The sequence below is a fragment of the Talpa europaea genome (genome assembly GCF_964194135.1).
Source record: "Talpa europaea genome assembly, chromosome: X".
NCBI classification, from domain to species: Eukaryota; Metazoa; Chordata; class Mammalia; order Eulipotyphla; family Talpidae; genus Talpa; species Talpa europaea.
Genome location: NC_140081.1, coordinates 73601224 through 73617166, shown reverse-complemented (window position 1 = coordinate 73617166; position 15943 = coordinate 73601224). Strand labels below are relative to the sequence as shown.

Genomic DNA, 15943 nt, shown 5'->3' with positions numbered 1-15943 from the left:
CCATAGTTACTCCTAGTAAGTAGAAGAGGTAGAATTGTAAAAAAGAACACGTCTGTATTTTTGCAACAATATTGGAAAAGAAAAACAACATGAAGTTTACCTGAGGGAGCAACAAGTCAAGCTTTTGGGAGTCAGTCTTTGTTCCCCAAACTGTGGTTTAATTCCTAGGCACTGTAGGAGCTTCGTTATTGAGAGGAGTTTCACAAAGTTCCAGGTTGCCAGTTAGCTTGTCACAAAATTAAAGTTCTTCCCAATATAACGACATAGTTTTAAAATACCAAGTGGAGGCTTCTGGGTAAAAATCTGGTTTGCGTGTTCATACATTAACTCAACATTTATTAAGTCCCAACTGCATGCCAAGCACTAGGGAATTCAAACATGCTAGTCCTTCAACTGATTGTTGATGGTTCTCTCCTCAATTCCTTGACTATTTGGTCTCATTCAGTACTTCTCAATACTCATCTATGTCTGAAAGGCGATCCCCTTAAATTCATTGCAGTTTAGACCCATCTACAAATTTCAAGAGAGCCACTTCTTGCTTCTACATGTGCATATTCCCCTAAAGTTGGCACCTAATTTTTTTTAACCTCTGCTCTCTGTATAACAGAGAAAAAAGACCATTTAGCAATGGAAAATAGAGAATAGTGAGGGGGAAATACATTGTTAGTGTTTACAAAGGAAAAGGAGCATTTCTGAAAATTTGGTTATTCTTAGCAAAAACATATGTAGATCATTGTTGGAGAAAGAAAAATATGATACATAATCCTGGTCTAAAAAGTATATGTATAATGTATAAATATTTGAGGAATAAGAATATTTATATCTTTCTCCAGAGAGAAAGTGGCTGGATCACATTATCTCTTTGATGTTCCATTTCTGTAGATTCAAGCAATTTCTTTCAAAAGCAATTTAAAAATTAAAGACAAGATGTTTAGACTGAGATTTATATTATGCATATGTGGAGAATCAGTATTTCTAAAACTGAATTCTTCAGTGTGTTACGCCTTTTTCTTCTTAAATCCATGAAACACAACTTTAAAAGTTTTATTTGAAATCATTAAACTATGAAGGGAATAGAATAATTCCTAGCTCTTGTTGCACTACATTATTATATTACATTTTTATTAAAAATTAATTTGTATATGTATCTTAATCTTTTATAATAGTATAATTCCTTGTGAGACAGTACATTTCCATTTTTTTTCTTTTTTTTTAATTTCCATTTTTGAATCTGCAGACTGAATCTTGCCAAAATCTTCATTTTGAGCCTATTATCCCCTTTTTATGCATTTTATCAGCCTACCATCATCTTTGAAGTGCTTCATTCTTCCAAGAGAAGACCACTGGCTGATATCAATAAGGGGGAGTGGGTTAAAGAGCTAATCTTTGAGTTTCCTTCTCACCAGAGGACTGTCCCACCTCTGAACTGTGGGTGCTAGTCTATTAATTCTCCACTAATATTTAGGAATTTGGGGACAATTGTATCTCACATTGGTCTCCCTGGGCTCTTTTTTTCCAAAGATAAATCCCAAACTTGAAAGCTTATTAGTCAAGCAATGTACCAACTTAGAAGAATATCTAAGACACAATCCCTAATTCTCAGAGATGGAAGTCTCTAAGTGATAGAAAGGAAATCCCATCTTGCAGTTAACACAGATGCTTTGTACTTTTCCTTCTCCAAAAACAAAAGGAAAAATCAAGGTGTCTTAGTAAAGTGCTACAGAAGAATATTGTTTTATTATGGAAAGGAATGTTATTCTAACACCCTAAGTGAACTTGGTAAATTCTTTTCCAAATAAGGTAAAATCCAGCACTATGTAAATAAGTGAATGTTTATGTTCTTTCCTTCTTTGTTCTTAATCTAGATTTATTTAATTTTATCATTTCCTGCAGTGAATTAAATAAATATACATGATCGTATATCAAGTAAACTGTTGAGTTTATATTTTTCTTCTCCTGAGTAATTCTTTTATTGGCTTTATGTTCCAAAAACACTGTACACACACTCATATGTAAACTAGATTTTAGCACACAGAGATTTGTGTACCCATTGCACCTTGATTAGTGATTTAACATGTCCTTGATATAGGGCTTTGACCAGCTTCGACTTGAAGGACTGCTTTGTGATGTGACCCTGATGCCAGGTGACACAGATGATGCCTTCCCTGTGCATCGAGTAATGATGGCATCTGCTAGTGATTACTTCAAGGCCATGTTCACAGGTAGGTTGCCTTATTAAACACTATGTTAAAACAATATGAAAAATGTGGTTTGGGGTAGTGCTTTTTCAACTTGGGAAATGGATGTACCTTTGTCATTCTTCAGTCCACCATATTTCACAGCTTTTCTTTTTCATATGCATCTGAATGGGCCATCAGAGACTCTGAATCCCACTAATGGATGTAGTCTTTTATCCAGCGCAAGATTCCAAGTGACAGAACATTCTGGAAGCACTTAAATCATATATGACCTCCATTAGTATAGGGCTATTCGTTTTTTAAGTATTCGCTTTTAACTGTAAAATACACAGAAACCTGACTCTGACATGAATGGTATAAAACTTTTCCTTTAATTTTATTGCCTCTAATTAGCAGCAGAAGTGAGGTTGACCTTAATTAAATTATCCACCTTCATTTAATTGAATGTCTTTTTATTTAAGGTGGAATGAAAGAACAAGATTTAATGTGCATTAAGCTTCATGGCGTGAGCAAAGTCGGTTTAAGGAAAATTATTGATTTCATTTATACTGCAAAGCTTTCTCTTAATATGGACACACTTCAAGACACACTGGAAGCTGCCAGTTTTCTACAGATTCTGCCGGTTTTGGACTTCTGCAAAGTATTTCTCATATCTGGGGTAAGACATTTTCAAATCTTTGAACATTTCTCTACAGTTTGATAATGATAGATACCTTAACCTGTTTTATAACATTCTATATTTTAACCTATATTTTAAAAATTCCCTTCAGTGATTTTGTACAAGCAGACTTCTTAAATAGAATTCTGTGTAAGAGCAATCTGAGCTTCTAGAAGTCCTTTAATGTAAGTCACCATTGAGTCATTTTTACCTGTCTTTAATAGATAAGGCTGCATGGAACTATCAAAGATCTGTTACCCAATTTCTGAAGACAGTTCCTTATTTTAGTTGAGATCCTTAAATTTTACTCTTGCAACCAGGAATTGAAAAGACATATTGCCAAGATTCCTAGAGCTTATAGAATTTACCTTTGTGATAGAAAATTGTGGCAATAGAATTTTGAATATATTTTCTGACTTATTGTACTGATAGATAATACATTTTTAATACAATTGGTTTTAACTCATCAGTTTTAATATTGTTATATAATTGCTAGTAGGCCTTTAAAAATTGTGTTCACTAAACATGGAGCCCTATTTTTAAAACCCTGTTTCAAAAGACTGTGTCCTTAATGATTTTACAAATAAACTACTCCCTATCATAAAGTGAGCCAACAGCTAATTTAACTGGACTATTGAAAGTGTATTCTGTTTGCTTATTTTCATTTTAAGTAGTCAGACTACTGTCTCACAATTACTTAACTTTTAAACTGACCCCTAATATGAAAGGTTTTATGGCTGCATGGTTGGTGTTACAGTGATTTGTATTGCCCTCTTCTCTTTTGAACAAGAGGCCCAAGTGAAAGTTGTTAATTTCCCTTGACACTGCTTGTTACCATAACTGAATCTGGATGCTAAACTTCATTTTAATTTAATCATACAAAGCCCTTCCCCTCAAGAGCTTTAAGCAGTTTTCCTGTGGTTTTGTTCCATGACACCATAAAACAATTTCATTTCGAGGAAAAATGTATTGACTGTAGCTTTAAAAATGTTTCAAGTCCAATAACTAGCTTAATGATAATGTAATGTTTACATTTATAATCTCTTAACATTGCTTTACACAGCTACTTAGCAACATGTAGCTGTCCTGAAGCAGACTAGGTATGTCATGATGTGTCAGTATATGATACCCTTCGGAATTTTTCATTGTTATAAATTCTTAATATTGTCTTAAAGATTATATTCTTTTTTAAAGATTTATTTATTTATGCATACAAGAGCTGGGGCACAGGCCAGAGATATGGGGAAGGGGGTGAGAGGATTCACCAGAGACAGAGTGGGGAACAGAACAGGCAGACTGGCTGAAGTACACTGCTGAGGGGAGCAGCGGGCGAGTCAGGAGAGGTCTGCTGCGCCATGTGGGTTGCTCCCTGGCTGGCCGGGGATCGAACTCGTGCTGCAGAGGATGCGGACTGCTTCATAGTGCGGTGCTTAACCCCCTGCGCCACCAGGGAGGTCCCAAGATTATATTCTTCATATCTCATGTCTTTTCCATTTCTAATGGAAAAGAAGCTTCTCCCTGACAAAGCTTACTTGGGTTATTGTTTATTCCTAACTCTCTCGGCTTTAGAATTTTTTTGCCTATGAGATTTTAGGAACCACCTATTAGCACATTCTATTTACTTATCCTTTATCTTGTTTGCTGAAGCTGTCTCTGGTATTCAACAGTGTACCTCTTTCTTCTCAGAACCCATGATAATTTTTGAGAAAAGTTGGTAGATTATTATTTTGATTGTGTGAAATTTAACTTTTCCTTTATCCTTCATTCATGCATTGCATTTCTTTAGTTAAATGCTCAGCCTTATTCTATTTATTGTACTTTTCCTTCTCCGAAATCAAGTGAATCTGGAGAACACTATCCCTAGGTGCCCTTTCTTAGTTATAAGAACTGAAAGTTTCAAGATAATAATATAAATATTTTTTCAAAGATGGATTTGTTTTAAGGGCTGTGTGCTTAAACCAAACATTCTGTGGAAACAGATTCATGTTTTTAATGATATAATATGATTATAGTTCACAGAATCAAAACACTACTTGGGTATGAACTTTCAGAAAGACAAATTAACTTTGAATACAATTTTTTCTATCCCATTCCTCATCATCTGTGTGGATGAAGAGGAGCAGTGGTCAATACAATGTGATTTAGCAAACAACCTGTAAAGCACTTATAGATTAGTTTTGAATGATAACCTTAAGTACAATAATAAGCCACACCCCCTTTGGTGGGCTGAACATCAGTTTTTTGTAACAGAGCATCAGGGTCAATAGAACAAGAACCACTCCCTTCCTAACATTGCCCTCCTTTCTATCCAGGCAGTAGTTCGTATTATAGTTTATAGGATCTGGCACTTTTGTTCTTGCTATGTTATTTTCTTGGTAGTTATGAGAAAGAGAACTATGAATAAATACAAAAGGGTCACAGTGAAGAATATAAAGCAGAGTAAGGAAACTTCTGTAAAGCTGAAAACATGTACTTTCATATATCATGGTGATAATGGAAAATTACCTTTGTTTAGTTATGTACCAAAAAATTACATTAGTTTTTGTCCTTATGACATTGCATGACTCCAGCATGCTAAATACCATGCAATCATTCCCCATTTTACAAGTAAGGTTCAATTTTTTTTGTAGTTCATTTTTTTCTTGATCATTTGTTTGCAAATTGTAACATTTATCATTTGCTCCAGAAAATTATTGTTATTGAAGGTTACTAGTTAGCCCACAAAACCCAGTTTAGCAATAACAATACTGAAATAGGGTACCTGTAATTGAACTGGAAATATTACTAAATCAACACACAACTATACAGGATAATTAAAACAGAATGAAGGTGAGCAATAATTTTTTATAAATGTATATTTAATGAGAAACTGAAGATGCCATTGTACTCTAGGTTTGATGATGCTTTCTTTCAATTCATTTCTTTAAAATTATTTTAATAAAATAATTTAATAAAAAGTTATTTTTTGCCTTGATACAAGTATGTAATTGTTCTCTATATGTTTATTACCATTGATGGGGGTGGGCAGTACACAATGAAATGTATAAGAATTTTTTTTTTTTTTCAGCTTTGTGTTTCTTTTTTTTTATTATTTTTTTTATTTTTTTTTTTTATAAATTTTATTGTTATATTCCCCATACAATTGCAGCCCCCCATTCTGACCCCAATCGCTCCCCTCCCGCCCCCGCCCCCCTAAAAGTGTCTCTGGTTCATAGTTTTTTGTTGATTTTGATTTTCACTTTCTTATAGTTATTCATTTTCCTGGTCCCTTATTTAAGTTTTCTAGATTCCTGCTATGAGTGAGACCATCCGGTATTTTTCTTTTTCTTTTTGGCTTATTTCGCTGAGCATGATCCCTTCCAGCGCCATCCATGTTGCAGCAAATTGCATGTGTTTATCTTTTTTGAATGCTGAGTAATATTCCATGGTATATATGTACCACATCTTCTTGATCCAGTCATCTATTTTTGGGCATTTGGGTTGTTTCCAAAGCTTAGCTATTGTAAACAGTGCTGCTATAAACATAGGGGTGCAGGTGTTCTTTGGAATTGATGTTTCTGTGTCCTTTGGGTAAATACCTAGGAGTGGAATTGCTGGGTCATATGGAAGCTCTATGTTTAGTAGGTCCAGAAATCTCCACACAGCTTTCCACAGTGGTTGGACCAGTTTGCACTCCCACCAACAGTGCAGAAGAGTTCCTTTTTCTCCACACCCTCGCCAACATTTGTTGTTGCTAGTTTTTTTAATATGTGCCATTCTCACTGGTGTAAGATGGTATCTCATGGTAGTTTTGATTTGCATTTCCCTGATGACAAGTGATGTTGAACATTTTTTCATATGCCTGTTGGCCATTTGCATTTCCTCTTCAGAGAAGTTTCTTTTAAGCTCTTCTGCCCATTTTTTGACTGGATTATTTTCTTTGTTGTTGTTGAGTCTCATCAGCTCTTTGCAGATTTTTGTGATCAGTCCTTTATCATTAGTGTTGGGTGCAAAAATGTTCTCCCAGTTGGTGGGGTTTCTCTTTGTTTTTGTTATTGTCTCTTTTGCTGTGCAAAAGCTCTTTAATTTGATATAGTCCCAGCTGTTTATCTTTGCCTTCACTATCACTGCTTTGGGTGATGTGTCTGTAAAGATGTCTTTGATGTGCAAATCACGTAGTGTTTCGCCTATATTTCCTTCTATATATTTTATGGTTTCAGGTCTTATGTCTAGTTCTTTAATCCATTTTGAGTTGATTTTTGTGTATGGTGTGAGGTGGTGGTCAAGCTTCATTCTTTTGCATGTAGCGACCCAGTTTTCCCAGCACCATTTATTGAACAAACTTTCTTTGCTCCAATGCATAGTCTTTGCTCCTTTGTCAAAGATTAGTTGACCATAAATCTGTGGGTTTATTTCTGGATTTTCTATTCGATTCCATTGGTCTGTATGTCTGTTCTTGTTCCAATACCATGCAGTTTTGATGGTTATGGCTTTGTAGTATAGTTTGAAGTCTGGGAGTCTGATGCCTCCATTCCCTTCTTTTTTTTTCAGGAGAGCTTTGGCTATTCGGGGTTTTTTGTGATTCCATATGAATTTCATCAATAATTGTTCTATTTCTTTGAAGAATGACATTGAAATTTTGATTGGAATAGCATTGAATCTGTATATTGCTTTTGGAAGGATGGCCATTTTAATAATGTTTATTCTTCCAATCCACGAGCAGGGGATGTCTCTCCATTTCTTTGTGTCTTCTTCTATTTCTTTTAACAGTGTTTTATAGTTTTCTTTGTATAGGTCCTTTACCTCTTTTGTTAGATTTATTCCCAAATATTTGATTTTTTTTGTTTCAATAACAAAAGGGATGGTCTTTTTGATTTCTTCTTCTTCAGATTTATTGTTTGTGTATAGGAAGGCTACTGACTTTTGCGTGTTGATTTTGTATCCTGCCACTTTACTGAACTGATTGATGAGTTGAATTAGCTTTTCTGTGGAGTTTTTGGGGTTCTCTATGTATAATATCATATCGTCTGCAAATAGTGATAGTTTGACTTCTTCTTTTCCTATTTGGATTCCTTGGATGTCTTTCTCTTGTCTTATTGCCCTGGCTAGGACTTCCAGTATTATATTGAAAAGCAATGGTGAGAGTGGACATCCTTGTCTTGTTCCAGATCTTAATGGAATTGCTTTCAGCTTTTCACCATTGAGAATGATACTGGCTGTTGGCTTGTCATAGATGGCCTTTATGATGTTGAGGTATGTTCCTTGTATCCCAAGAATTTCAAGGGCTTTTATCATGAATGGGTGTTGCACTTTGTCGAAAGCTTTCTCAGCATCTATTGATATTATCATATGGTTTTTATATTTCTTTTTGTTGATGTGTTGGATAACGTTGATTGATTTTCGGATGTTAAACCATCCTTGTGCCCCTGGAATGAATCCAACTTGGTCGTGGTGAATTATCTTATGGATACATTGTTGGATTCTGATAGCTAAAATTTTATTGAGGATTTTTGCATCAGTGTTCATTAGGGAGATTGGCCTGTAGTTTTCCTTTTTTGTGTTGTCCTTGTTCGGTTTTGGTATTAGTGTAATGTTGGCTTCATAGAACGTGTTTGGTATTGTCCCTTCCTTCTCAATTTTTTGGAAGAGTTTGTGAAGGATAGGCACTAATTCGTCTCTGAATGTTTGGTAGAATTCATTTGTAAATCCATCAGGTCCTGGGCTTTTGTTTTTGGGGAGGTTTTTGATTACCATTTCAATTTCGCTAATTGTAATTGGTCTGTTTAGGTGTTCTATTTCTTCTTTATCTAGCTTTGGGTGATTGTAGAGTTGTAGGAATTTGTCCATCTCCTCTAGATTGTTAAACTTGTTTCCATATAACTGTTCATAGTAGTTACTGATTATTCTTTTGATTTCTGCTGTGTCCGTTGTGATTTCTCCTCTTTCATTGATGATCCTGTTCATTTGTGCTTTCTCCCTTTTTTCCTTTGTGAGCCTGGCTAGGGGTTTGTCTATTTTATTGATTTTTTCAAAGAACCAGCTCTTGGTTTCATTGATCTTTTGGATTGTTTTTTTAGTTTCAATTTGAAATGTATAAGAATTTTATGGAGAGGACTGAGAACTATGAAGAGCTGGAGATGGTGGGAAACACCAAAGGTCGGTATGTGGGAAAAAGGCCAAAGGCAAGGAAAAGAGATTCTTTTATGGGAGCAATGAAGGAAATCAAAAAATCATTGGAAAAAAGTTTCTTTTACATCAAGCTTTGAGAACTTGACATGAGGATTTCCTGTGTGGCATTTGTAGTTTTGGATTTATCCATAAAAATTGAGAAAGTTGTCTTTTAAGATAATTTTTCTAACCTCTGGGGAGATTCAGTGCACGTTATAGAAAAAGTTGAGTATAGAATTCTACAATGGATCAAACCTGTTTCCCTTACCACCAAACCAGTCTGGACTTTCTTATTGTCAGTGATGATATTCAGCAAGTAGAACCCAGATACCTACTGGTTGTTTATGGTTTATGGTTGAGCATCTGTTCTGGTTTGTTGGTACCTGGATTGTACTGGTTGTTAAATATTCTAAATACCACTCTTGCCTATAAATTTGACCACTTCATTTTTGCCCATCTGCCTTCTGGGACTTTGTAGAAGAGACCCAGCCTCAACTCATTCTAATTCTTCTCCCCAAGAATGATTATAGTAATTTATATTTGATCCAATAAGTGAAGTGCATTCAAAGTGCAAAGGAATAAGAGAATTGGATTCTACCAGACACCATGGGTTGTATGCATTTAGCATCTGAAGAAAGACAAAAGACTGAGAGAGAAAGGTTTTCATTTTTTAATCACCTTATGTTCTTCTTACCCAAAAGCCATTCCCTGTACCCAGTAATATTAATGGTGGAAAGCCCCAGAAAAAGATGCCTGTTAGATCCTCTGCCCCTCAGAGTAGCTTGTTTTATTTTTTTCCAATCTTTTTTTGTGAATATAGTCTTTCTCTGTGTTGGTTGTTCTTGATGTCAAGCTCTCCAGTTTTAATAAACTAGGAAAATTTGGTACATTGACTAAGGAGTCCACCAAATGTTGCCAGCTAATTTTTTATTCTCTGCATTTCCCTAACAAAAGCAGAGATTCCTTTGCTTTTTTATTCTTAAATGGGAATTTGTATATCGATAATCAACAAAATAACATCAGATTTCAGCTGAAATCTGACATTAAAATATCACGTTATCTTAATGACAATGTTTAAGTGCATCTCGTGTCATCTGAACAGTTTAATACAGCAGTAGTGATTATAGAATGTTAGTGAGAATACCACTTTGAAAATTATAATGCTTGGAACTGCCTTTAGGATGACCATGAAGGTTGTTTGTAATGGAATGATTTATAATAATTTATATCAAGGAAACTTAAATGTACAGTTGATTATTTTAAGAACAACTTTATTGGTTCTTATAAATGGTTAGGAAATTTTGTCCTTTTTTTGCTTCTCTGTGCTTTAAATAAAACATTAATATAATTATTTGGATTAACTTCTGTAATAACTCTTCTTCCCAATTTTGGCCATGTATTCAGTTAAAATTAAGGTTTTTCTCTACTTGAAAATTGTTGGCTTTTTAAAAACTGAGCTTAAATCTTCATATTTAATGTTTTCAAAATGTAATGTATTCTTTTATATTCATAAGCTGTATTATGTTATATTACTGAGGCCAAATATTTGGGGACATGCCAGCTAAAGCACTTTTAAGGATTATAACTGAGAAGTGGATTGAAATGAACTGTAATTGAATAATCCTGTCTTTTTCCAAAAATTACTTATCATTAGTCCATCATTCGTGATCTGCCTATATTGTTAACTGTTGTTTTACACTTTGCTTCTAAATCCCTAGAATCTGCAATTAATTTTTATCTTTGGGTTACTTGTACTTTATAGAAATTAATTTCCTATTACATATTTTTCTTATCTGAGCCTCATTTTTAAATTAATAAAGTTCTGGTAATTTGCTATGTTAAGACAACAGGTATTCCATTGTTAGTAGTATCTACCATCACTTCCTTTAATTTTTATATTGCTGATAATCATAGTATTTAACCTTTGTTATAGACCCTCTGTGTAGCAGCTATTGTACATGAGCTATAGAAAATACTTAGTCTTTTTATCAAGATTCAATTTGGAAGATTATGAAATATCATTCTCTGTTGATTTTTAAGACGAGGCCCCTATTCTTATTGACTAGAGTCTGTTAAAATCTTCTCCAGTCCTAGGTATGTGTATGTCTGAGTGTACTGGTATTTCCCAAATACTCTTAAATAAAGGGTAGGTTTCTTTCTCCAGTTATTTTAGTGATTGTTTTCTTATTTCATGAAGTTGAAGAGGAAAAAGGTGAAGGTAGTAAATCCCATTTCCAAATTATGCCATTTGGTTTTTAATTTTTTATCTTGGCTTACTTTATATGCTATATATTTAGATTTAAATTTGGTGACTTAATAACTGATGGTGTCATTTTGTCCATTTGAAGTATCCATTCTTCATTTTTATTTGTAATCATATCAATAATGATAAGAATCTGCATATTTGGAAATTGTTTTTGTGTTGTCATCAACCTTTGCTTATCTATACTAGTAAATGCATTCAAAAGTGCAGGTTGTGGGCCTCCCCGGTGGCGCAGCGGTTGAGCGCTGGGTTGCGAAGCTGCCTGCAGCCTCTGCAGCGCCAGTTCGATCCCCGGCTGCTCCCCGGCCACCGGAGGAGGGTCCCACATGGTGCGCAGACCTCTCCTGCTGCCCGCTGCTCCCCTCAGCAGTGTACTTCGGTCCTTCTGCCTGCTCTGCTCCCCGCTCTGACTGGTGAATCCTCTCACCCTCCTGCGCTTCTGACTGTACCCAGCGCGTGTATAAATAAATAAATAAATTAATTAAATAAATCTTTAAAAAAAAAAAGTGCAGATTGTCCTTGCTCTGGGCAAGGGATGTTTCTTACTTGGCTGAGAAACTGAAACTATTACTCCTAACAGGAATCCCTTCCACCTGAAGTGATTTGAGCAATTAGGTATTGTAGACGGAAATAATCGCCTCTGTGAAGCTAATTCCCAGTTTAGTAAAAGAGAAATTTATTAAAGAGGTTATTCAGAGCCAAACTGAGGACCTGGGCCTAAGAGACCAATTTCTCTGATTTCACTAAGTAACTGGCTCCTCTTCTTGGAGTTTTTGGCACAGAAGAAAACTTAACTGTTTTTTCTTTTTAAAGGAAAGAGGATTTCTAGTTAATTTGTAACATTTTCAGTTAACTAAAGGAGGTTGGTTTCCAACAAACTTAGTTAATTGTTAAAGGGGAAATGCTATTCATAACTTCAAAGCAACTCCCTGATCTTACAGAAGTAATTGTCAAGAGTTGTGATTGGGAAGATGTAAGGCCTCTTAAATTTGGGTCTCTTATCCTAAAAGTACCCCTACAGACATGAGGGGTCAGGTCTTTATGTCAAGCTCCTTATTTCTGCAATGTGGCAGTGGCTCCATCTGTAGACTTTTGGACACTTCCTTTGGTTCACCACACAGTGTTCTTCATAGCAAAGGCGCCCTTATTTTACTGACTCCAGCTTCTTGTGGTGTCCCTAACAGTGTGGAAGTAGAATTTTCCAGCAAAACAAAATGCAGACTTTTTAAAATTGATCCACAATTGTAATTATAACGTCATTCGCACAACTTAAAATTTTATGAGACACCAATCTGCCACTCCTAAAATTGTATTAAAATGTGCTTTTTAATCACCATATTAGAAACTTGAGGTATGGAAGAGTGTTAAACTCTATATATTCTAAAGGCCCATGATTTCTTATTTTTCCTAGTTTTGTGTGTTACAGTTTGTCTTAGGTAAGTTTTAATGTATAGTAGTAAATATAAGTTATTAACTTTTTATCATTTCTATAAAGGAAATTGAGAGTTCACATTTTTCTTGAGGTAATTAATCTGTGAAAATAACTTTGTGTGTATATGTGTATTAGCCTTAAGGCATCCAGTGGAATCATAACTTAATTGGCTATTATTTAATGCAGAGGGATAGTGATTTTAGTTTCATTTCAGCTTTTAAATAAAGGGATAATAGAAGGATTAGCCAATTTCCTCTTTACTATCTGCCTATCAGTTAACAATAGAATTGCATCAGTGATGTTTATGTGACATTAGTTAGCACATATCTTGACAAAGTTAAGAAAAACATTTGAGTTGTTTGCCTGTGGCCTGTCTCTATGTTTGTATACACACACTGAGAAATTTGTGTGGTAGGCTGGTTTAGTGATTTATTGCTTGCAAAATTTGATTTTCCTCTTTTCACTTTTGACCTTTCAATCTATTAGAGCCTTGCCAAGGGCTCCTGCTGAGAGTGACCGCTGTAGCATATCTCTTCCTCTTGGTTTCTAGTTTTGTTATATTTTATGCTCTGTGCTCAGGAATTTTTCTGGGCTTATTTTCACCCCAATCAGAGCTAGAAATATGTTGAGCATAAGACAGTGACTAAGGAAAACTACCTTGCAAGCTGCTGTCATAGGTACCAGAAACTAACTAAACTATGTGAGTCATTTGATACAGACTCATCCCTTAAGAACATGATTCCCATGCTCATGTAGTCCTTTCAAACAGAATATTCTCATTCTTGTTGGCTGTTGGGCCCAGTGCAAGGATCAGATCCAGTTTTTCTACCAGGACTCACTCTCGCCGTGTTTTAATATGATTCTAATTATGTCACTTTTCACTGAACCCATACTAGAATAGGCTTCTATTTTTCCAAAATTTCCATCTGGCCAGAATTTTATTAGGGGAAAACATACACGTTTTAGTTGAGAACAGTAATTATTTTTGCCATGGTCAAGTAAAATCATTGTTTGCTAGAGTAACTTCTAGCCTACTGACTTTGAATGATCATTTTCTTTTAGTCACCCTTCTACTGGATTAGGTAAAGGTGATTTGTGAATTCTCTTGAGATCATTAATATGTTTAGGTACACTGTGTATTTATAGTTATATGGGCAGCAAAAAGCATAATTTATCCCAGAACAGGTATTTATCTTATCCAGATAAGAATGTCTTGAAAATAGTCATGTTTTTAATTTTTTTTTCATTGACATAATAGGTCACTTTAGACAATTGTGTCGAAGTTGGACGGATTGCCAATACCTACAATCTGACAGAAGTGGATAAATACGTTAACAGTTTCGTCTTGAAGAATTTTCCTGCATTGCTGAGCACCGGGGAGTTCTTGAAACTCCCTTTTGAGAGGCTTGCCTTCGTGCTTTCCAGTAACAGCCTTAAGCACTGCACTGAACTGGAGCTCTTTAAGGCTACCTGTCGCTGGCTACGTCTGGAAGAGCCTCGGATGGACTTTGCTGCAAAATTAATGAAGAACATACGCTTTCCTCTGATGACACCACAGGAGCTCATTAATTATGTGCAAACCGTGGATTTCATGAGAACTGACAATACTTGTGTGAATCTCCTTTTGGAAGCCAGCAATTACCAAATGATGCCATATATGCAGCCAGTTATGCAGTCAGACAGGACTGCCATTCGCTCTGACACCACTCATTTGGTTACACTGGGAGGAGTTCTGAGGCAGCAGCTGGTTGTCAGCAAGGAATTGCGCATGTATGATGAAAAGGCCCATGAATGGAAATCCCTAGCCCCCATGGATGCCCCAAGGTACCAGCATGGCATTGCCGTCATTGGAAATTTCCTTTATGTCGTTGGTGGACAGAGTAATTATGACACAAAAGGAAAAACGGCAGTCGATACAGTCTTCAGATTTGACCCTCGATACAATAAATGGATGCAAGTTGCATCTTTAAATGAAAAGCGCACCTTCTTCCACCTAAGTGCCCTCAAAGGATATTTGTATGCAGTTGGTGGGCGCAATGCAGCTGGAGAACTGCGTAAGTGCATTTAACTTAAGCATAAAGTCTAATTTCTTTACCCCCAAATTCTCGTTAAATCAGAAAATAAGCAGTTCTAAATGAAAACAAAAACAATGTTACTAGGGTTTGATTTTAAATGGTTTTTCTTAGAAAATATCAGAGACAATCGGTATGCCTTATCTGGGCCGATACTGATGGCCAGGGTATGAATTATGTTTTCTAAATACATCAGTATGTTGCAGGATAATTTATTTGTGCATTATGAGTGGTTTTTTCTTAAAGATCCAACTACAGAATATATTGCATTCATTTAAATTGTGATAGAATATTGGATAGACATTTGGTATGTTTCCTCATTTTCCATTTAAAAATCTCACAAATTACTGAATAGGTTTTAATCCTTCCTTACTTTTATTGCTTATCGTTTTACATAATCTATAATATATCAGAGACCACATAATAAGATGATTTTCTCTATGGATTAAATATAGAAAGTTCAGTATTGTCTAAAGTGTATTTATTGAAAGTATTATGATCTGTGACTGAGTTTTAAAAATCATTCTGTCTTGAAATACCCAAAGTTTTCTTCACTCTAAACTGATCTGGTAAACTTAATCTGATATTCACATTTTTGTCTTCCTAATCTAAAGATCAATCACAAGTACAGTTAGTATAGCAGTGCTTTGGCCCCATAAATTGACACTAGAAGGTACAATTCTATTATTTTAGGTAATACTGGAAGGAGAGAGCTGTCCAAAAAGGAAGTCAGGAAGACCACATTTTATGTTGTCCCTTCCATACAGGTTATTACCATCACTATTGTCATATTTCATCCCTCTTGTTTTATTCTCCTTTATAGAGTCCTTGTAGTTGGCCAGTATTCCTAGGCTTCATAAATGCTGGGGAAATTTAAAATATTGGCATTAACTCTGGGTAATTCAGAGTAATTATCAGACTAGTTTTCTTTAAAAAAATCTTTTTTCTTCAGTATTCTAAGAAATAAAAGATAATTTAGTGGATTTGAAATAAGCTATTGGGATCAAAAAGAACTGCTCTCAGCTCTTACACTTTATAGCATACCAGGCCACTTTTTGGAATTCACATGTTCTTAATGTTATTGATCTTTCCTAACCATTAGTTTTTTGTTTTGTTTGTTGTTTTTCTGTTGACATAACATTGTTTTTCTAAGATCAAATTTTCAAGATTGAA

At 35.1% G+C, this 15943-nt stretch overlaps 1 protein-coding gene across 6 annotated transcripts in view; it reads left to right on the top strand.

Annotated features, from left to right (window-relative positions):
- Nucleotides 1–15943, top strand: part of KLHL13 (kelch like family member 13) — a gene marked incomplete at both ends in the record, with an annotated part of 106549 nt that overhangs the window by 80948 nt on the left and 9658 nt on the right. For all 6 annotated transcript variants that reach the window (XM_084258792.1, XM_084258791.1, XM_084258788.1 and 3 more), the window contains 3 exons: nucleotides 2090–2222; nucleotides 2660–2856; nucleotides 13957–14752. In XM_084258792.1, the coding sequence (XP_084114918.1) occupies nucleotides 2090–2222; nucleotides 2660–2856; nucleotides 13957–14752 (1126 nt within the window). The remainder of the gene's footprint in view (nucleotides 1–2089; nucleotides 2223–2659; nucleotides 2857–13956; nucleotides 14753–15943) is intronic.